At 29.2% G+C, this 24,124-nt stretch overlaps 1 protein-coding gene across 1 annotated transcript in view; it reads left to right on the forward strand.

The window, feature by feature from the left end:
• Positions 1-24,124, forward strand: part of LOC145325171 (protein amalgam-like) — a 79,613-nt gene that overhangs the window by 18,933 nt on the left and 36,556 nt on the right. Inside the window, exons 3-6 of the mRNA XM_080168036.1 lie at positions 7,376-7,481; positions 15,933-16,044; positions 16,594-16,683; positions 17,437-17,521. Of these exons, the coding sequence (XP_080024162.1) occupies positions 7,376-7,481; positions 15,933-16,044; positions 16,594-16,683; positions 17,437-17,521 (393 nt within the window). The remainder of the gene's footprint in view (positions 1-7,375; positions 7,482-15,932; positions 16,045-16,593; positions 16,684-17,436; positions 17,522-24,124) is intronic.

A 24,124-nucleotide genomic window follows, 5' to 3' on the forward strand; every position in this document is an offset into this window, starting at 1 on the left:
GGATAAAAACATTAAAATTTAGTTTAAACTTGTAACTTTAAACCATAATTCATGTTAAATTTAACACAATTCTAATATCTTTTTAATTTTTTCTGTTTTTAAGATCTTTTCAAAAATAATTCAAATGATTTTAAGATTTATATTAGTTCCTTATAAAGTTCGAACTTATAGTAATTAGAAATGTTAACTAAAAAGACTAAAAGTTTGCAATATGACTAAACTTGCAGTCATTTCTTTCCGTTACTGAATTAAAGACAACCACATGCTAGTTATAGAAAAGCATCGCTTATGAAAAAAGTAATCGAAGTTTTTCCCCAACCCCTCGTACCCAATAAACTTTACTACTTTATAACGACTTTATAATGTAATAATAGCAGAAGTTACTACTTTATTACTATGTACCATTGCACATGGATGTTCAGCTTTGAATTTTATCATTTAGACCAGTTAGATTTTAGGATTTTAAATTAAAAAAAATGCTATTTAAATACCCGGGCCTATATGAAGCTTTCCGAAAATAGAGAACTCAATCAGTTCAGAGGTTAGGGAAATCTAATAGAACAAACAAAAAAAACCTTGTTATTTCATATGATAGAATGTTTTTTTTCCTTTTTGCATAATAAACTCTTAGGCTGATCTACCCTTCTCACTGATTCCATATACATGAATTATATTTGTATAATGTAAATTCTGTTTAATGACCCCTGTACTTTATGATTTTGGTTCCAAAACTTAATTTCTATATGAGGTCTACATGTGAAACTTTTAGCTATCATTGTATTGACACAATACTGTATCCTCATATAAAAAAAAACAAGACATCTGTGTGTTTATTTGTCTGTAATTTTTGGGGAGGATACCAATACCCTCCCAAGATAATTCTACCATGAAAAAAACTCAAATGTACAGTGGAGGGATGACTATCGTTAATTTTAAAATGTAAAAAGAACAGACGGACATTTGTAATTATAGAGTAGCTTCACTTCATGGTGTTATAAAGGAACATTAAAAAAAATTATATCAATTCGACAAAATCCATCGATAGTTGATGTTAACATAATGATTACTGGTTGAAAAGGGGATAAAAATGTTAATCCAATTTTGATCTACTAAAGTTTCAAGCCAAAGTATTCACATCAAAAGGACAAAAGAAGCATTTACATAATAAATATGCAGTTTAGTTATAAAATTAATTTATGTGATAATATAAAGAAGTAAGGTTTTTTTTTGAAGGTCACAGAAATTAGTGGTTCAATTTGGTTGTCCTTTACCCATAATCTTTAAATATCCTGGAAAAGTTTTCAGCCATTAAGTTGACCTTCCCTGCTCTCCCCTAGAAGCAAGGGGAGAAGAAACCAATAATATTATGAAGTAGTAAGTTTTGTTTATGTCCCTTAAAATCAATGCTGCCCAATTACACAAAGGATAATTTTACAGTCAAATATATTGGAATCAATTTTATGGAAGTCTTGCTTTTTCAGGATATTGAAAAAACAAATAGTTTCTAAGCTTAACTTGCCGATGATAAAACTTTTTTCAGTGCAATTTCTACAACTCACAGATTATATAGGTTAAATTAGTATTAGTAGTTAAAGATACATCAAACTTTATCTTATTATAAAAGTAAGCTTTTTTGTTTGAAGCTAAAGATCTCGAAAGTTGTCGCTTCAAATAATTTGTATTCTTGAGGAACTTTTAAATATATTAGGATGGTTTTAGGCTATTGTTTCTGACCCCAACTACTATCCTCTGTTGGCTAGTTTTATAGAAATATAGATAAATTGCCTATTAGAATAAGTATTAAGCTTACTTGACATAAATAAAGCCTTTAATTATAGAGTATTGTCATTACAAACTTGGTAGATAAAACTAAAAGTTATGTAGTTCGGTACCTTCCAAGAGAGGATACAGGGATAGGATATTGGTTTGTAATTAATCTTCCCCCAAATTCTATTCTTGTGCAATTAATCATGTCTTTTGTATCTTCCAAATAATTGGGGAAATGTTATTTTTTTTCCCTGGTCCATTCCCTGACTATATAGTAAATGTTTCTGAGAAAATTATACTTTAGTCTGGCTCAACCAGATAATGTTTAAACTTTGGCCAGTTTCCTAGCAAGTTTTTTTGGTCTGTCGATCATATTTCTGTCAGTAATGCATTCAATTGCATGTTTTTTACCTTAATTTTACCTTATTATTTGTTAATCTTTCTTCAGTTTTTTTTGTAAAGGCACTTCTTGTTTTAAATACTTTATGCTTTCGTTTCTCTATTAATCGTATGGATTTGTGATGAGATAAATTTGTTTGTTTGTGTATTTCAAAATATTTTATGAAAAGCTATTATTAGAATAGTGCAGTGTAGAGTTGAAGATATAGGTATTTTCTTGAAACGCATAGTTGTGGTAATGATTTTGATTTTAATATGATTAGCAATTATTAATTACAATAAAAACTTTTGTTTGTCCAGAAAATGGCTCCAGGTCAAAGAGGGGTCAACTTGTTCACATGGAAAATTCTGAAAGTTTTGAGTGCAACAACTCTAAAACTAACTTTAACTTGCCATTGCCTTTCCTTGTGTCAATAATCCTTTTGCATATTTAACCAGGGAGGGAAAGGACAATAGCGTTCAAACTGATCTACCTCTTCTACACATATTATCATTTTTCAATGATGTATTTGAGGATATTAAATTGTCATCAAATGCAATATCCTAGTATCCATGATATTTAACAGAAAACTTCTCAAATTCAGAAAACTTTATTATGTATATTAAGCGTTATTATGCTTCCTGTTAGGTAGGTAAACCAAAAAGTAAAATAGCCTAAAACCTTCATTGTTTTTATCAAAGCACTCCTAAAAATGTAGACTGTTAGGTTAAAAGGTTTTCTATTTTATATATAACTACCGGCTGTGCCTCTAGCATCTAGGGGCTCTGTATTCAAAAACTATCCCAAGACTTAAATCTAAAAATTAAATATTCTAAAACCCCAGAAACCTAAATTAGAAAACCCAATCAGTTAAGTAGTTATTGAGATCTTAAGTTTCAGACAAAATCCTTTACTTTATATTATAAGATAAGCAAAAAAATACGGATGACTTTAGTTTAAATCTTTTTTGCAAGCATTATTTTTGTGTTCTAATTTGCTAATATGAAGCAAATTTACAATGTAGCATATACATGTAAATAAATTATATAAATTGCACAATACATTTGGTTTTGACACTCGACCTATGAGTAATTTCTCAGCCTAGAATAATACTAAAAGGACACTCTATGCTTTATTTTATATGAAGTAATAAAAAAGATAAATATTAACGACAATTTTTTTTAAATCTTAAAAAAAAATCTAGCTGATTACAAGAAAAGTAGGCAAAAACCTTTAAAGGTTTATGCTATTATTACATAAACATAAGACAGACATTTTTATGTCAGTTTTTTTATGATTTTCATTATGTTTTTTTTCAAGCCATATCCCCCTAGTCTTTAGAAGCAAAGCTACTATATAAGTGTTTGTGTCTATTTTCATGTTCCTCTGCCTGTACTAAACTCTCTCTTTACTCTCTCCCTCCTCTCTCTCTTTTTCTCTATTGCTCTCTGTCTGTCTCTCTGTCAATCTCTATCTCACTGTCCTTCCCTCTCTTTCTTTCTCTATCTCTCCATAAAGGACCATATTATTTCAAACTGCTTTGCTTTTTAGAAATAATTGTTATTATTCGATAAAACCAAAAAAGAGCGTCCATTTAAATTGGCCTCTTTATAACAATTGGTGCACAAGGTTAATAGAATGGAAATTATTATCACACATACAATTTTAGAATTTCCTTAACACATAGATAACAAAATACTTATGTGAGCTGATTTATTAATACCGATTAAACCAGTGAAAAAGACAAAAAGCATTTTAGAAATACTCTTTTATGATATCAATGTTTCTAACAGCATTTAACAGTTTTTTAGCAGGTACTCTAAAGCCTTTGGAAATCCTTATCTTTTTATAATTTAAAATATTGAAGGGAGTATTTTAGGTAAACTTGAAATATGTCCACTTGAGATTTGAACTTGGATGAAAGGGAAGCAGCAGAATAATTGAATATTATTAACAAGAACAATTATAATTATGAGCATCGCATTAATAACAAGCAAATAACATAATAGAGGAATTATAAAAAAAATATACTAATTTTCACATTTTTGGCATATATTTCCTTAAAATAAAACCTTTTTGTTAAATTTCTCTTATGATTTTAAACGTTTTGATTTTTAAAATCCTTCGATAAACAAGAAAGTTAAAGTAAAGTACATACATACACTCCTAGTTATAGTGTAGCTGCGTCGCTTGCAAGATATTCAACTTCAAAGCCATTACAAAGCGTCCACAAATAAAAGCCATTATATTCAAGGAAAATACATAAGAGGACGATTTCATTCAAATTGTAACCATGACATAAAAAACGACAACATCAACATTAATTTAGACCTATAGAGTAACAACGCTACTAAAACATTTTTTACTCATTTTTGGCTAAATAACTTTCTTTCATTATATGAACTCAAAAAAGATAACTTTACTATTTCCCACTCTTGTTTAGAGAAAATTGATATAAATGGTTTTACCTAGCAGACTTAGTAACCACGAGGATAGGAAAAAAAACATAGAAAATAAGCAAATGGACCTTCTGTGAACCCCGTTCCACTCTTTACATTTTTATGAAATTTAAAGATTTGATTCCATTCCTTCGAAAAGCTTTTTATAGGTAAGTAGTGATGAAAAAAATTAAATCTATTGTTTATTTAGGCCTTAAACAACAAAAATATCATATTCTACAATTAAAGAAAACCTTATAGTAAGAAAAAATGAGAAGATGATGGCTAAGGATGGTCTACTGGCAAGAAAAAAGGATATTACACATAATATAATATATGTTTGTTCCTTAATACAATTTACTTTACATGCTTCAAATTCAAATAGTCTGGCCTTCCCAGGGATAAAGGGATACAGTAATGGATGTTGATTTCCTATTTATGCTTCAAAATTAAAATAGGCCTTCCAAGATACAAGGATACAACAATTGTTAATAATATGATTTACATGCTTCAGTATCTAACAATCTGACCTTTCCAGGAATAAAGAGATACAACAATGGATAAAAATTTCCTCTTCAAATATATGATAATAAATCAAAAAACATTTAAGAATTCTTTTAAATCATCTTAAGTTTGAACTGATATTCTACTTTAATATTAAAGAAGCATGCTCTAATTATTAGCAATGAAAAATATAATAGGAAATTTAATGTAAATATTCACTGGAGGATAAACTGGAGGCAACTTTGCTTGATCCCTTTTTGTCTGGGTATTGCGAAAACGTCTAGACCTCGACAAATAGCTATTTTAATTAAATTTTATTCTCTCAAAATTATTATCAAATTAAATTTTCATATTTTAAGCATAAAAAGAACATTATAAACAATATCAAAAACATATTTAAAAGCTGAGCCACTCTATAATTTGAGAATGCTTGTAATTACGTTGGAAGGAAGACTTTTCCTGAAGATCATTGAGAAAATTTACAGCTTTTCTCTATTGATTTGTAGGTCTAAAATTCATAAAAAGAACCATAATATTGCTTCATTACTAATGGACATAATTCTTTCTTGTTTCATGTAAAAAAAACTTGGATTTTAATTTCTTATGTTTTTAATTTTGATGAAAAATTACAAAAGCCATTTATCATCTGATTTTAATAAACTTTTTTCTCAAAATTAGCTGCAAAAAAACTTAATTAAAAGAAACTATTTAGATAAAGATTTCATAAAAATGAATCAAAGTAATTTTTTCAAATTAATAATCGAGATATTCCTTTCAGGGAAGATTCACATAGGTTCTGGAATGGTTTTGTTATTGAATTTAAACCTTTGGATGGTTTATGGCTATTTTTCTGCCTTTTCCTAACCTTCAATTATAGAGGTCCTAGATGATAGATTTTTTTTGTCTTAAGCTTAAGATTTCAATAAGAACTGAACCAATTTAGTTCTTCATTAAGCTCCTTAATGTAAGATGCACAGCCGATAATTTCTAGTATGAAATAATCTATAATAATTTGAATTTAATAAAGAAACTTACAAAAAACAGTAAATGTAAATAATGAAAAATTGTGGATATACAGACAAATGGAAGGATAAAAAGACCCGTAGAGAACCCTTGCTACTAAAAAATACATATTCAATTTATCAAAAATGATAAAAAGTAATTATTTAATGTGTATGTATTAGCTCTCTAAATTACAAGCACATGTTTCTTATTAGTGATGCTTTCATATTATTCTCTTTAACATGACATTGCTCTTATTTTTATTATTATTAGCGCAGCTACTCTATATATATATATTTGTAATATATAACTAGTACATGACTGTATTTCTAAGTATGTAAAACTTTTTAGCATATATTATCTATAATACCGTCTGTCCGTCTGAAGCTTAAGATCTCAGTAACCGCTGAACCGATTGGGCTATACTTTTCAGGGATTATACCTACTGGTCCTGTGATGGTTTTAAGCTATTATCTTGAGGGGTGGGACACCCCCAACCCCCCAAAAACAAAAAAAAATCCCCCCTCCCTTTTTTTTATTGCAGAAGATTTCCTTGGTCCTTTTACGAATTTCACCTTAATTTTTTTTATCACCTCTTGGGGCAAAGCCCCTAGTGGCTAGGGGCGTAGCCGCTAGTATTACATAAAGTAGTAAGACTTTTAAAAGGGATATTACCATGCCAGGGTTACATAGGTCCCAATATGGTGTTATGCTATTTTAGAATTTTTAAAAGTCTTTTTTTCTAACCTTCCCTAGCTGCCATATAATTTTCTATAATGGAGAACTAAATCGGTTCAGTGGTGGCAAACAAAATAAAACGTACTACTTTTATTGATATTAGATTTTATATTCAAAAAGTACAATTGAAACCTTTTTGATTTCTGATAAGGCTTTCTAAGTCAAATTCTAAAAGCTATAAATAACAATAAAAGTATCATTTTTTAGAGAGGAGTGTCCAAAACTAATTTTGTTTGATATTAAAGTCAGAATTTTTATGTTGTTTGATTTTAGATTGATTTTTTTGCATATTCTTTAAGAGGACTTAATTTTCACTTTAAATTTAACTTTCTTTAAATAGCATATAAGTGGCAATAGCTGAGGTACTATCGACTTGGTATTAGAAAATCTAATTTACTTTGTAGTTGTATTGATGTGAAGCCTATGTCTTGGGATGGTTTTAGGCTATTTTTGCACAGCTGTTAGAGGTATTAATAATGTAGTTGTAGTCGTAGACCAATACTATTACTTTTATCAGATTTTTAAATGAACTTAAATATTTATTTAGGAGTACCATACAAAGCTGTAGATGAGCTGTACAACTCCGATGTTTATGATGACGCTATGGCGGACGAACCAGACGTCACCGAGACCGAAATATTCAGAATACCAAAGTAAGTCATATGTTACTGCGCTCTACTCTGATATAGATTAATGGTGGATATTGAATATGTGGATATATTGACAGGGGAAAATTTGTCATTAATTTAGGTTGCTAATATGGACCTCATTTATTGGTCAGTTCGTTCATTCAGTAGGAAGCGAGGGGATAAAGAAAGGGGTGTGGCTGTGGGGTATCTTTATTTCATCCAGCTGGGAGTATCACTAAGAGAGAGGGCATAAAAATCAGGTGCAACATCCAAGTTATTATATATTGATGAAAAGAGATAGAATAGTTATTTTAATCCTTAAGATTTCATAAATAGCAGAAACTGAATATCTTTTCCTAGATTTTTTGTTTCTATTCTTATTAAAACGACATATTTAGTTTAAAATTTTTATTTCCTAAATCGTCAGAATTATGAATGGTTAAGAACCATATTAGGTTTTTCTAGTGTTATCATAGACACTTGTTGTGTGTGTGTGCATGTTGTTTGAATATAGAGATATTTATAATAATATAATTCATAAAAGAGAAAAAAATTAAATGTTTTTTATTAAATTTATTCGTCAAATTTGTTATTCCTGTAACCATAAGGAAAATATTAATTTATCTCCTTTTTACCTATTCTTTTATCCCTGTGTATTTTAAGCTTAAAAGGTGTGTATGTCTGTGTGTTTTTCTATACTAGGGTGTGTAAGTCTTCAGGGATAAAGGGAACATAATTAAATCACTTTTTAAAATCACATTATACATTAACTAATAAACCCGCAGCTGTCATGCAAGAGTGGCGTATCCGCTTGTTCTAGTACAGGTGATTGGGTCGAATCTCAGCGCAACTAAACGTTAGAATTAAAGATGGTAAAATGGTTCTATTGCTGCTATGTCAGGTGCAAGAAATAGATAGTCAAAGTTGGAGCAATGCCATGCTCCAAATATGCGCAAATCATTACCATGCACAGTAAGAACTTTAAGTCAAAGAGTTGGTTGTCTGTTGAATGTTAATTTCTAGTTACCTTTATTCCTGTATATAGTTGGTTGTCTGTTGAATGTTAATTTCTAGTTACCTTTATTCCTGATTATAGTTGGTAGTCTGTTGAATGTTAATTTCTAGTTATCTTTATTCCTGTATATAGTTGGTAGTCTGTTGAATGTTAATTTCTAGTTACCTTTATTCCTGATTATAGTTGGTAGTCTGTTGAATGTTAATTTCTAGTTATCTTTATTCCTGTATATAGTTGTTGGTTGTCTGTTGAATGTTAATTTCTAGTTACCTTTATTCCTGTATATAGTTGGTAGTCTGTTGAATGTTAATTTCTAGTTATCTTTATTCCTGTATATAGTTGTTGGTTGTCTGTTGAATGTTAATTTCTAGTTACCTTTATTCCTGTATATAGTTGGTAGTCTGTTGAATGTTAATTTCTAGTTATCTTTATTCCTGTATATAGTTGTTGGTTGTCTGTTGAATGTTAATTTCTAGTTACCTTTATTCCTGTATATAGTTGGTAGTCTGTTGAATGTTAATTTCTAGTTATCTTTATTCCTGTATATAGTTGTTGGTTGTCTGTTGAATGTTAATTTCTAGTTACCTTTATTCCTGTATATAGTTGGTAGTCTGTTGAATGTTAATTTCTAGTTATCTTTATTCCTGTATATAGTTGTTGGTTGTCTGTTGAATGTTAATTTCTAGTTACCTTTATTCCTGTATATAGTTGGTAGTCTGTTGAATGTTAATTTCTAGTTATCTTTATTCCTGTATATAGTTGTTGGTTGTCTGTTGAATGTTAATTTCTAGTTACCTTTATTCCTGTATATAGTTGGTAGTCTGTTGAATGTTAATTTCTAGTTATCTTTATTCCTGTATATAGTTGTTGGTTGTCTGTTGAATGTTAATTTCTAGTTACCTTTATTCCTGTATATAGTTGGTAGTCTGTTGAATGTTAATTTCTAGTTATCTTTATTCCTGTATATAGTTGTTGGTTGTCTGTTGAATGTTAATTTCTAGTTACCTTTATTCCTGTATATAGTTGGTTGTCTGTTGAATGTTAATTTCTAGTTACCTTTATTCCTGATTATAGTTGGTAGTCTGTTGAATGTTAATTTCTAGTTATCTTTATTCCTGTATATAGTTGGTAGTCTGTTGAATGTTAATTTCTAGTTACCTTTATTCCTGATTATAGTTGGTAGTCTGTTGAATGTTAATTTCTAGTTATCTTTATTCCTGTATATAGTTGTTGGTTGTCTGTTGAATGTTAATTTCTAGTTACCTTTATTCCTGTATATAGTTGGTAGTCTGTTGAATGTTAATTTCTAGTTATCTTTATTCCTGTATATAGTTGTTGGTTGTCTGTTGAATGTTAATTTCTAGTTACCTTTATTCCTGTATATAGTTGGTAGTCTGTTGAATGTTAATTTCTAGTTATCTTTATTCCTGTATATAGTTGTTGGTTGTCTGTTGAATGTTAATTTCTAGTTACCTTTATTCCTGTATATAGTTGGTAGTCTGTTGAATGTTAATTTCTAGTTATCTTTATTCCTGTATATAGTTGTTGGTTGTCTGTTGAATGTTAATTTCTAGTTACCTTTATTCCTGTATATAGTTGGTAGTCTGTTGAATGTTAATTTCTAGTTATCTTTATTCCTGTATATAGTTGTTGGTTGTCTGTTGAATGTTAATTTCTAGTTACCTTTATTCCTGTATATAGTTGGTAGTCTGTTGAATGTTAATTTCTAGTTATCTTTATTCCTGTATATAGTTGTTGGTTGTCTGTTGAATGTTAATTTCTAGTTACCTTTATTCCTGTATATAGTTGGTAGTCTGTTGAATGTTAATTTCTAGTTATCTTTATTCCTGTATATAGTTGTTGGTTGTCTGTTGAATGTTAATTTCTAGTTACCTTTATTCCTGTATATAGTTGGTAGTCTGTTGAATGTTAATTTCTAGTTATCTTTATTCCTGTATATAGTTGTTGGTTGTCTGTTGAATGTTAATTTCTAGTTACCTTTATTCCTGTATATAGTTGTTGGTTGTCTGTTGAATGTTAATTTCTAGTTATCTTTATTCCTGTATATAGTTGGTTGTCTGTTGAATGTTAATTTCTAGTTATCTTTATTCCTGTATATAGTTGGTAGTCTGTTGAATGTTAATTTCTAGTTATCTTTATTCCTGTATATAGTTGGTTGTCTGTTGAATGTTAATTTCTAGTTATCTTTATTCCTGTATATAGTTGTTGGTTGTCTGTTGAATGTTAATTTCTAGTTACCTTTATTCCTGTATATAGTTGTTGGTTGTCTGTTGAATGTTAATTTCTAGTTATCTTTATTCCTGTATATAGTTGGTTGTCTGTTGAATGTTAATTTCTAGTTATCTTTATTCCTGTATATAGTTGTTGGTTGTCTGTTGAATGTTAATTTCTAGTTATCTTTATTCCTGTATATAGTTGTTGGTTGTCTGTTGAATGTTAATTTCTAGTTATCTTTATTCCTGTATATAGTTGGTTGTCTGTTGAATGTTAATTTCTAGTTACCTTTATTCCTGTATATAGTTGGTAGTCTGTTGAATGTTAATTTCTAGTTATCTTTATTCCTGTATATAGTTGTTGGTTGTCTGTTGAATGTTAATTTCTAGTTATCTTTATTCCTGTATATAGTTGGTAGTCTGTTGAATGTTAATTTCTAGTTATCTTTATTCCTGTATATAGTTGTTGGTTGTCTGTTGAATGTTAATTTCTAGTTACCTTTATTCCTGTATATAGTTGTTGGTTGTCTGTTGAATGTTAATTTCTAGTTATCTTTATTCCTGTATATAGTTGTTGGTTGTCTGTTGAATGTTAATTTCTAGTTACCTTTATTCCTGTATATAGTTGTTGGTTGTCTGTTGAATGTTAATTTCTAGTTATCTTTATTCCTGTATATAGTTGGTTGTCTGTTGAATGTTAATTTCTAGTTATCTTTATTCCTGTATATAGTTGTTGGTTGTCTGTTGAATGTTAATTTCTAGTTATCTTTATTCCTGTATATAGTTGTTGGTTGTCTGTTGAATGTTAATTTCTAGTTATCTTTATTCCTGTATATAGTTGGTTGTCTGTTGAATGTTAATTTCTAGTTACCTTTATTCCTGTATATAGTTGGTAGTCTGTTGAATGTTAATTTCTAGTTATCTTTATTCCTGTATATAGTTGTTGGTTGTCTGTTGAATGTTAATTTCTAGTTACCTTTATTCCTGTATATAGTTGTTGGTTGTCTGTTGAATGTTAATTTCTAGTTACCTTTATTCCTGTATATAGTTGTTGGTTGTCTGTTGAATGTTAATTTCTAGTTATCTTTATTCCTGTATATAGTTGGTTGTCTGTTGAATGTTAATTTCTAGTTATCTTTATTCCTGTATATAGTTGGTAGTCTGTTGAATGTTAATTTCTAGTTATCTTTATTCCTGTATATAGTTGGTTGTCTGTTGAATGTTAATTTCTAGTTATCTTTATTCCTGTATATAGTTGTTGGTTGTCTGTTGAATGTTAATTTCTAGTTACCTTTATTCCTGTATATAGTTGTTGGTTGTCTGTTGAATGTTAATTTCTAGTTATCTTTATTCCTGTATATAGTTGGTTGTCTGTTGAATGTTAATTTCTAGTTATCTTTATTCCTGTATATAGTTGTTGGTTGTCTGTTGAATGTTAATTTCTAGTTATCTTTATTCCTGTATATAGTTGTTGGTTGTCTGTTGAATGTTAATTTCTAGTTATCTTTATTCCTGTATATAGTTGGTTGTCTGTTGAATGTTAATTTCTAGTTACCTTTATTCCTGTATATAGTTGGTAGTCTGTTGAATGTTAATTTCTAGTTATCTTTATTCCTGTATATAGTTGTTGGTTGTCTGTTGAATGTTAATTTCTAGTTACCTTTATTCCTGTATATAGTTGTTGGTTGTCTGTTGAATGTTAATTTCTAGTTATCTTTATTCCTGTATATAGTTGGTTGTCTGTTGAATGTTAATTTCTAGTTATCTTTATTCCTGTATATAGTTGTTGGTTGTCTGTTGAATGTTAATTTCTAGTTACCTTTATTCCTGATTATAGTTGGTAGTCTGTTGAATGTTAATTTCTAGTTATCTTTATTCCTGTATATAGTTGTTGGTTGTCTGTTGAATGTTAATTTCTAGTTACCTTTATTCCTGTATATAGTTGGTTGTCTGTTGAATGTTAATTTCTAGTTATCTTTATTCCTGTATATAGTTGTTGGTTGTCTGTTGAATGTTAATTTCTAGTTACCTTTATTCCTGTATATAGTTGGTTGTCTGTTGAATGTTAATCTATAGTTACCTTTATTCCTGTATATATGTTATGAATGAATGGCTACGCCAATATCAAATCAAAATTGACAGCTCTTGTTACAAATTTTTTTATGATTTTTACATTGGCGTGGCTTTAGGCTGGCAAGAATAGATAAAAAATGAATAAGAATTTCCAGTATTAATATCTAGAGCATTTTACAAATGCAGATGCTGTTTCCCAATGATGATATGTAAGGTGTATTATTTTAAAAAGAATTCCATAGTCCATAAAAGGATTAAACTTTCGGACAAAGATTGTTTAATCAAAGAATTTTGTACATAGAGTCATGGGACTTAAAAGCATTAAGTGTTTGACTATATGAAGTTAGGATAACTACCAATTAATCAAAGCTTAAAATAAAAAAAAACAATTTTAATTGCCAATTAATTGCTTTGCGAATTTTAAATTGATGAAGTTATAGAGTAGCTGCGCTTATATTATTGTTACACATGAATAGCACCACATTGCAAATCTAAAACATTTAGACTTGCAAATAATGTTTTCATTTATTAACATCACAAACATCAGTTTTTTTGACACTTTTTGCAAAGAAATTTCAAATTCATTCGGAGCGATTCAACTCTATAGGTTTGTATTAATACTAAATTATATCTTAATAAAAAAAATTAAAAGCTAAACTAAGGCATAATAAAACTTGGCATTTATCTAGAATTACATATCATTTAATTTGGGTAACCTAATGTTAGTTAAAATGGCATAAATTTTATGTTTTGAGAATTGTGATTTTAATTTTCTGATATTATGCTTATTAATTTTTTTATTTCCTTTTATTTTTTAAATATTTTGAAGCTTGTTAAAGAAATACATTTTAATTTTTGGATTCATGAATAACGACATAACGCAATTTATAACTTTAATACATAAACGTTTCTGACATCATAAATGATTGGATCAATTTGTTGAAATTCAGCGGAGCTAAGCTACAATCAGAGTAGTACGTCCGAGTGTTAGTATTCTTTATTCAACATAAATACACGGTTTACAGATACACACACTATCATCAGCACACTCAAATGTTATTGCAGTAGAGATACTCTATAATTGATGGCACAACTTTGTATTTTCAAATTTATAATTTGCCGTCAAATTAAACCAATCACGTCTTTTTTTTGCTGAAAAATACGCTGATAATTTACAAGGAAACATGTGATTGGCTGATAATAGCGGCAAATATAAAAATTGTGTAATTTAAAGTTGTACTACCTTCATAATTTACTACTACTAAACTTAAAAGAATTAAATTTAAGGAATTTGTATAATGATATATTACATTCTGTATCAAACTTTCTTTAATTCATATTCTTTTCAAAAGTATAATATTACAGAATTGCTGTTTCTGCTTTACATATGAACAAAACTATTCTTGTTTATGGTGCCCGTAGCTAAAAATAGCACAAAATAGTTTGATTTGACAATTTTGTAATCTGTGGGAAGATTATAATCTTGATAAGAAAAACTTTCAAACGACTTTTTTCAAATGCTTTATTATAAACTAGCGACTTTGCTAATAGCCTTTGAGGGCTTTGCTCTTTGGAAGGAGTGCAACCTTCCCCCCCCCCCCTTACAGGCATCTCTAAAGCTTCCCTGCTATGAACAACTCTATTTAAACCGTACTACTGATATTATACTTTTATATTGGATGTATAATAATGAATTTAATTTCATAATAAAGCAAATTATGTAAAATCTAACAGTTTATGCATTAGACTGAAATAAATAAGGATGACCATTTCCTTAAAGGTAAAGCTCTAAAAATCAAAATTATGAACAGTTACAATCACGTTTTATACAAGCTATTTTTATACGCTAAACTTTCAATATATTTAATAATTGTTCTAGGAATAATCAAGATATTATGAAAAAACCTTTATGTTTAATAAGAGTATAGACTAATAAGAGTGCTTCATACTAAATTTGAAATCAATAATAATTTCAATTAACATGTAATTATTAAAAATAATCTATTACGAACATACGGACGGATTAATAAACCCCCTAATAAACCAAGAAGAGCTTCGCTCTTAAAAATATGAAGAAAAAAAACTTGTTGAACTTTGAAAAAAGTTTTTTTTCTCCAAAGGATAAATGTTAAATTTGCATGCAAAGGGAAAAAGTTGTTTTGGCAGGGAATGCCATTACTGTTAGGTCATCCAAGGAGCGCAGCTACAATACAATTTAATTTGTCCGTCCTGACAATGTATGATGTACAATATGATTATTAACTTGAAGAGGAAAGCCTTTTCCCCAGTGAAAAATGTATATAATAGTCTAGACATAAAAGTAAAAGAATAGAGTGGGCACGAGCTATGTAACTCTACCCACTGGGTTGGGAACCCTATGCTGACTTTCAATTGTATCTTTAGATATTAGCCAATAGCGTCGTAAATATTAACAAAGCAAAGTCGCTACACAAAAAAACAGAAACCAATTTGCTATACATCTAAACTGTTATTTTAAATGGCAACAATCTGTTACATCAACAAAATTACCATTATTAAGTTCGTGTTTTGCTGCGCTACCTTTGAATATAATTAATCATGTTCCTGTTTTTGTCGTAAAATTAACATTAATCATCAAGTTTTTGTTATTTATGAAAATGAGAAAAGGGTTATCCTTAATAATTGGATAATTTTCAGAATACAGGTTAAACACAATTAAGAACGTTCTTTTTATAACTATTTAGTTTTTTTTTTATCATAGATGAATTTTATAATTGATGTGAAACATGTTAATGACGATTAATTTGTTCCAAAAAAAAATATATAATTTTTTCCCTTTAAAGCTCATTATTCACTTATGGAAGAAAAGGAAAACTTAGAAGGTTTAATATAAACCAAAATTAAAGCATACATAATACAGGCTATACCCCATCGGCCTATCAGAGGTATGTACTCTAATTGTCTGTGGACAACTGTGTATGATTTTATATTACAAAAGTACAGGATCATATTGCAGGAAATTAGGGATATAACCATGTATGATAACTTCAACTTTCCTTCCCAATATATGTACGAAATTTTGCCATAAGTACTTCTTACAAATTAGTTGTAAAAAATGGCAAATTTATTCTTCATCTTTGTAAGATTATGTAATTCATACTTTCATTTGTTTAGGTTCATTACCGACCAGTTGGACATGTTGGTGAACGAGGGAGAGACAGTAAGACTGCCCTGCATAGCAGACAAGCTGCAAGGGTTTGTCATCATGTGGAAACACGGACCAGGGGTAAGCTAACAAGTCTTTTTTGAAGACGTAAATTTATATTGTTGTCAGTATTACTTTCCCATTTCCCTGAGGGAATCCAATGCTTATAGAATCAGGAAGGAAAGGGAGAATGGGCTGTTTATTACACTAGTCCCCAAAGTTTTTTAATAACGTTTTCTTATTCGTTGAATTAACACCTTCGGGGACTTCAAATAAATTTTGATTGGTTGGTTCATTTAGTTAAGTGTCAAGGCGTTTCAACCACTAAATGTAATACATAGAAGGGTCAATTTTGTTTATCATTAATAAGAATGTAAATTAAGTAATCGTCCATTGGCATAGCCCTGTTATAAAATACTTTAGCAAACTAAATAATAAGAGATAATAATCCATTGTACATTGTATACTAATATCTTTAAAAAAATACATTTTTTAACTTCTTAATACACAATAAGATGTCCGCTACAACATTTTTTAGCAAAAACATTTTTTTTTAAATTTTTGCATTTTATCCTTATCTGTGAATTCCAATCATTTCCTAGTAAGTTAATTTGATAAAACGAATTTCAGGATCAAATTTTGACAATCTCAAATCAAACAGTGAATACAAGATACAGAATGGAGGCCCTGCAGGATGGAAATAATCTTATCATTGATCAGGTATACAATTTATATCTTTCTATCATCAGTATATCATCTCACTATCTTACTATCTTTCTATCTATCTCACTATGATCTATCTTACTATCTATCACAGAGGCTTTTCAGGATGTTAATAACATTATCATTGATCATAAATAAAATTTATATCTAGCTATCGTTCATATTTTCTTATTATCTTTCCATCCATTAACTTATTTTCTTGCTGTCTGTTTATATATCCACATTTCTTGCTTTCTATGTAGTTTATCTATCTATCTACCTGAACATCTACCATTCTAACTGTATATATATCCATCTCTCTGTATATCTGTCCATCAATCTGTATATCTATCCATCTATCTGTATATTTACCCATCAATCTGAATATCTATCCATCTACCTGTCTTACTGCGTGATCTCCACCCCTGTCTATTTATCTATCTTACATTCTATCTTATATACTATCTATCTCACTATCTACCTGTATATATAGATATCTCCTGATGATGGAGGAGAATATTACTGCGTAATCTCCGCCCCTATCTATCTATCTATCCTACTATCTATCTTTCTAGATATCTCCTGATGATGGAGGAGAATATTACTGCGTTATCTCCGCCCCTGTCTATCTATCTATCTTACTATCTATCTCACTATCTATCTATCTGTCTAGATATCTCCTGATGATGGAGGAGAATATTACTGCGTCATCTTCGCTCCTGTCTATCTATCTATCTTACAATCTTTCTTACTATCGATCTATCTGTCTAGATATCTCCTGATGATGGAGGAGAATATTACTGCGTAATCTCCGCCCCTGTCCCCAAGGTTCTCAAACACAAGATTTCTGTTAGAGGTAAACATTAAAACAACACATATTTACTAAGCATAGCTACTATAAAACTAGGGCCAGTATGTTCTTGCCCCATAGTTCCTTTATCATTAATAGATTTTTAAATTGTCAAGCAAAATTGAATTTAATTTGTTATAGATTTGCAAGTATTAAAGGATTTTCTGCTGTATAAAACCTTGAAATGAATAGATCTTTTTATATATAAATATGTCTAATAAAAGTTTAATGTGTTCTTATAGGTCTGTATTTATTAAAGTAAATATCCTATTTTTTTATTTTTGTTAAATTAATTAGCTTAATATAAAAAAACCTTTAACCTTGGTAATATTTGCTATAAAATATTGAAATAACTTCTTTGCAAAGTTCAGGAAGGGTGAGGACAATGGCATTTAAATCATACATAAAACACTCTTCACTTAAAATTTTTACTAACTGCTAATAACATAATGTCACACTAAGGAGGGGAGAGTAGATTAATTTATTGTTCATTGTTCTATACCTGTATTCTTTGCAAAAATAGATTTGCAATTTTCTCTCTCAGTGTTTGATTAGCTATCAATAGTTTCAAATATCAAACTTTCAACGCCCAGGGATGAAAGGACAAGCAATATTATTTTAATAAGAGTTACAATTTGCCTTTGTCTTATCAGTCAGTCAAAATCAGTTGAATGGGCATAAAGGCGAAAGATTAAACTTTCAAAATAACTATTTTTTGCCTTTAGTTGTTAGTAAATGTTTTAGGGAAAGGATCATAATTACGACAAAATGTTTTTTTTTTCACTGTGAAACAACTTCGCAAGTTTAAAAGGCTGCAAAAATATATATTCTTTGGGAGCCATTTAAATTTCTAAAACTAATGTTTGAGCACTCACAACTTACTTCTTGGCACAAAGCCCCTAGAGGCTAAGGGCGAAGCCACTTTTGTATAATAATGAATTAGATAAAGAAGCCTTATGCCTTTGTTTCTGATAAAAGGTTGAAGATAAAGAAAGATTAGCTTGACAATTGAAAATGAAATAGAACACTTGAGTTTTTTAAATTCATTAAACAAAGAAAATACAATGAATTCTTAAGTTTTATTGTAATATTAATCTTTTAATATTATTATAACCTAATTTCAACCTGTAAAATATCTTTACGGCCTAAAATTTGCTTGTTTTGAATCGGAATCATAATGTCTCTACACTATATAGGTATTAAAGTCATGCATGGTTTTAAAGACAGCCTATAGAAAAGAATAGATATTCAACGCATCGTCTTATTAACAGCTTTCCGTGGACATTACAATTAAAAATTATTAGATTAAAACCAGTGTTGTTAGACCCGAGAGGCCGTGGAAACAAAATAATAATTTAAGAATTTTATTTTAATGTTTGTAGAAAATTTTCTGCAACACGATGCTATACATGATTTTTAGTATGCCTGATAACCGGTTCTAATATAGCGAATGTTTAATCGGTTTCAATGCCATACTGGAAATAAATATTATAGGTTGTTAAGTTTTTTTTTCTAGTCAACCTATCTTGTTTTATGTACAACTGTCTTAAAGATCATGAAAAATTTAATTTTACAGGCAACAAAATGATAAGTTCCTTTTTCCCTGTATTTTTATGAGAAACTCAGCGCTCTACGACAGAATATTAAGAATTCATGTTTATTTAGAATTTCATAACTTTCTATCTTACAGAAAAATTCATCTTAAAAAGCAAACAATTTTAGCATTATTTCCCTCTCAAAAATAGCCTAAAACATGTCTAAACTTCATACAAATCTCTCATAAAAATCACAGAACTGACTGTTTTAGATTTCAATAGGTTCACACAATTAGAGACAATTAGACTACATTAGTGTTTAGTGATTAAGTGTAACTTCATTGCAATTCTCTTTAATACATTTAATACAATATGCAAAAATAAATGGTATTAATTTGAGTCTTTTCATGGTGGGAAAAGACAATGATATATAAATTAAATTCAAAATATTTTTATTCTAAAAATGTCAGAATTTTACATTAAAAGCTGGAAGAAGGTGGTTTGAGACTGTTAACTAGTCGATGTATGTATGCCCCCAAAAGATTTATATTAATCTTCAATTATCCTATCCCTGTAGTCTCTTGATCCAAGATGATATATAGATGTCATTCCGACTTGCATTTATTCAGAATAGTCATAATTAGACACACTCACATACACACGTACACACACACACACACATACAAAGATTAAACATATTCTTACAAGCTAATTCAATTTCTATTATATTTTAATTTGTATAAAAATTATACCTCTCTTTAAAAAGAAGGGGGTTAATTGCCTATGGTAACCCGTCCCCCAAATAAATTTTTTGGAAAGGGGGGGTGTAATTACCAATAACCCCCCCCCCCATTGGTGGTCCCTGCTTTTCAATCAGTTTGTTATGTGAAAAGTTAAGGGGGCCATAAACAGGTCAAATAGAAGTTTAAAGATATTGCCTTAAAATTTAACTGCTGCATTCAGTAATTTATGAATGTATTACATTAAGACACTTTCAGTCAATTTATTACAGAAAAACAACTAAATTACTGTTGAAAATAGTCAAAATTTAAACATTAGTTTTCTTAAATACATTGGTAAAAGATCTTCTAAAATAAATTTGAAAAATCCTTGATTTAACATTATTTTGATTGCATTCAACAGGCGTCAAAACTAAATATCTGCCAACATATTCCATTTTTGTAGTGAAGAATCTATACAATTGTATTACCTAAATTTGTCATATCGCCTTTTAAGTAGTCTGTTTCTTACAGCCAAGATACCATATCTATACATACCTACATTAGCGATTGTAAAAGAGATTGCCTCAACGCCTTTTTCATCTACTAAATGTTTCACAACCTCCATGGTATTCACTGTGCACGCCACTGCAAACACATAAATATATGCTAATATTTTACGATATTTTTTACTTCCAAATATTACCACATTTAATTGTTGCTGCGCTAACTGTCCTTGTTTTGAAAAATATCACGAAATAGTGACTGTTACTCAGCTTGTCATGAATTGCTAAAATTTCTCATGAACACGGGAAATACAAAAAATAATACAGTTAGAAATATTATATTCATATTTTTAGTATTCAAGCCACTAAAATTTACTTTTTTTGGTAACTTTACAAAGTGTCTCAGAAATCAGCCATGTGACGTCATAAAAATAGGAAGATGAGAGGAGATGTGGAGAAAACCCCTAAAAAAGAGATGGATAATTTTATTACGTCACATGGCTGATTGTTGACACACTTTGTAGAGTTACCTTTTTTTGTAATTATGGTACATTTTCTATCAAAAAAATTTGTTTGACTCACTTCCACAAAGAATTGTTAAGGGGGGTATCGACCTTTCTCCTGGGGAGCAGTAGAGGGGGGGGGGTCCACCCCCCCCCCATGTTGTGCACGTCCTAAAAGGTCTGGCACAAGATATTCCGTTTTAATAAAAAGCTGTCAAATTTTGATGGATAGATGTAGAGTAAGAGATATAAGTTTTCCGGAATTTTAATGTAGGGAGTAGATTTGAAATCTGCATCAAATTTTAAGGATTTTTTATAAAATTCGTTTTTTGTAAAATTCTTTATCTAAAAGCGAAAATACATTTTAAGTTAATTAATTTTGACCAATAGGATAGGTGGATTTTAAACTACCTGCGCTCTAATTGGTTGAATGATGTACGACATCCAATCAGAGCGCAGATTTTTTAAATCCACCAATCACAGATGCCAAAATTAATTAACTTAATTTGTATTTCCGCTTTTAGATAAAGAATTATACAAAAAACGAATTTTATAAAAAATCCTTAAAATTTGATGCAGATTTCAAATCTACTCCCTACATTACAATTCCGGAAAACTTATATCTCTTAATGTAGAGGGCAATACATGAAAGAGGACAATTTAAACTTAAAAGGGAGACTTTGTCACCTTGATTTTTAAATTTATTATAGTAATGGTATTCATATTTCTTGTGCGTGGCCTATGCTCTGGAAAGAAGAGATAAATGGCGATGATGATGATTCTTATTTCTTACTTGCTGGGATGAGAGGGGTAGTATCCCCTCCTTCACTTCCCTAGACGTTTTTAAATTAAATTTCTAGTATGGCATTCAAACTATTCAATATCCGCAGAATTAGTACTGTTTCTTAAAGTCATATCTAAAAATCATGTATAGCATCGTATAACAGACAATTTTCCACGAATGTTAAAATAATAATCTGAAATAAATGCCAGTTTTGTTAACACAGGTGGCATTCAACACTTGTAGATTAGATTTGCTTTAAAAAATAAACGCAGTGACTATCTTATGAAATAACACTGTACATAACTTCAATAAAAAGAAACAAAGAAAAAACGAAAACGAACTCAAATCTAACAATATTCTTACATTTGTTATTTTATCCAATTCAAAACATTTACATAAAGAAATGGAATTTTTTAAAACTTAATTCTATTTTGTAAAATAGAAAAGAAATATGAAACCAACTTCAAATAAATAGAACGCCTTTTAATCCATATGATAACAGAGCTTATAATTTAGATTGTTTTGGAGAAAAACTAAAATTTCATAATTTTTTAACAGTTTTTTTTCATGAAAAGATTGACTCTAAATTGTCTAAAACTGTCTTAAACAAACAATCATACGAATATTTAGGGTTAAAAAGTTGTCTTTTGCATTATAGGAAAAATAAACTCGTTTTAGTTATCGTTTATAGAGGATTTTTTCAAATTATGGTTGGCGGATTTTCTATGTTACTGGAATCTATTAAGACATACATAAGTAACATACCAAACCAATTCAATAGTATTGCTTATAATCTTCTTAAATAAACTCTCCTCATATCCTAAACTCACCCCCCCCCAAAAAAAAAAGATATATATATATATATGAAAATTTAAGAACAATTCAAAGAATAAAAATACAAGTAATAGTGGAATTAAGTTTATTTTTAATTTTAAGTATTTTTTGTAATGTTCTATGAAAACGTTCTAACTCTATTTCAAATTCTATATTCATGAAAAAAAGCATTTTTTTGCTGCATATGATGAAGAACTAATAGACCCTTGATAAAGAGTAGCTTCCCTATTAATAAGTATGCTAAGTAAACATGATGATTAACTAACAACCCCTTGATATAGAGTAGCTCCCCTATTAATAAGTATGCTAAGTAAACAAATATCTCTATTGGCAATACAAATGTTTTTCTCCTTGTTTGTTTTTATAAGTAGCGCAGCTACTCTATAAACGTTATTTGTCCCTAAGCAAAATCTTGATTATAATTTACGACTGAAATTTGCTGACATAACCTGCCTATCATAAATATATATTTTTTTTAAATTGTTGTTAGCTGCGTTACTTATGAACGTAACTAAACTTGTATATACATACATATCTTATTATTTACTTCAATTGTATAAGCGTATGTAAAGAAATATTTTCAAGGTTAGAATTTTTTTGTTTTGCGGACTTAAAACGCCTCTTTATGCCAAAAGAAAGATAAAAAGGTTTAGGAGACTGACATACCTACCAGACTGATAAACTAGCTTTTTTTATGAAAAAGCTATTATTTTGTTTACTTGAATAAAAGTGTTTTAACCTCAGAAAATGACAAAAACATTGAATGGCAGAAATAAATAATTTGATTTACCAGTCAAGACTCAAGACAAGGTTGGGATACAATAAACCATAAGTTTTGAAGATATTCTAAATACCTGAATACTTCATTATATTAAGTATTTTTTTCTCATAAATTCAATATTTAAATCAAGGTCTTGAACATTTGTTATCTAAGTTCAGAATGAATGGAAAAACGCTAAACTAAATTTTTGTAAATTAAAGCACAGTACTTTACTGTTCTATTTGCCATTTGGAAACTAAATTTTGTAGGCTTTCTATGACTGCGTTACTTATAGCCATAGTTCTCATTATTTTCCAAAGCAACATTTCTTTTGTATTTTTTGAAGTAAAACTTTTGTGACAGTTTAGATCCAGTCTTTTGACTCGACAAAGATCTATCAACCATCATTTTAGTGTCATGATTTTATCAGGGGTCGACACGGATAGATTTATTCGATTTTGATCAATTCCAGTTGTTAAATTTTTGTGTTAAATTAAAATATCCCTCTTCTTGACCATATACCCTAATATTTAAAAATGGTTAAAGGCTTACCTGTAAGGATCTCAAAACCAATGGGGCTCTCCATAACTACCTAACCATGCTAAAAAAGATTACAAATAGTTTTTAAATGCAAAAACAAAAAGGGTGGCTTATATGAAAATTAAAAAAACTAAGGAAAGTGAGCATAAAAGAGTATAGCTGAATTATTAACCCAAACATAGCATGATTCAAAATAACAAAATTTCTGAATGGGTGTCCATGTCTTTGGTTATGCCAAGTTACTTGAAAACAACACCAAGAAATACAGGAATGAAAGTTATTAGGAATAAGTTCTGAATTTACTGAACCAAGAAGCTTAGTATATTAATTTGATTGTTATGGTTTGATTTGATCCTGTCCCAACAATTCTAAAGCAAAGCTACTTTGTAAGTCTAGTGGCAAAGCCGCTATTGTTTATTTAAAAAGAA

Source organism: Acartia tonsa, chromosome 7 (assembly GCF_053477335.1).
Source record: "Acartia tonsa isolate MP-2025a chromosome 7, ASM5347733v1, whole genome shotgun sequence".
NCBI classification, from domain to species: Eukaryota; Metazoa; Arthropoda; class Copepoda; order Calanoida; family Acartiidae; genus Acartia; species Acartia tonsa.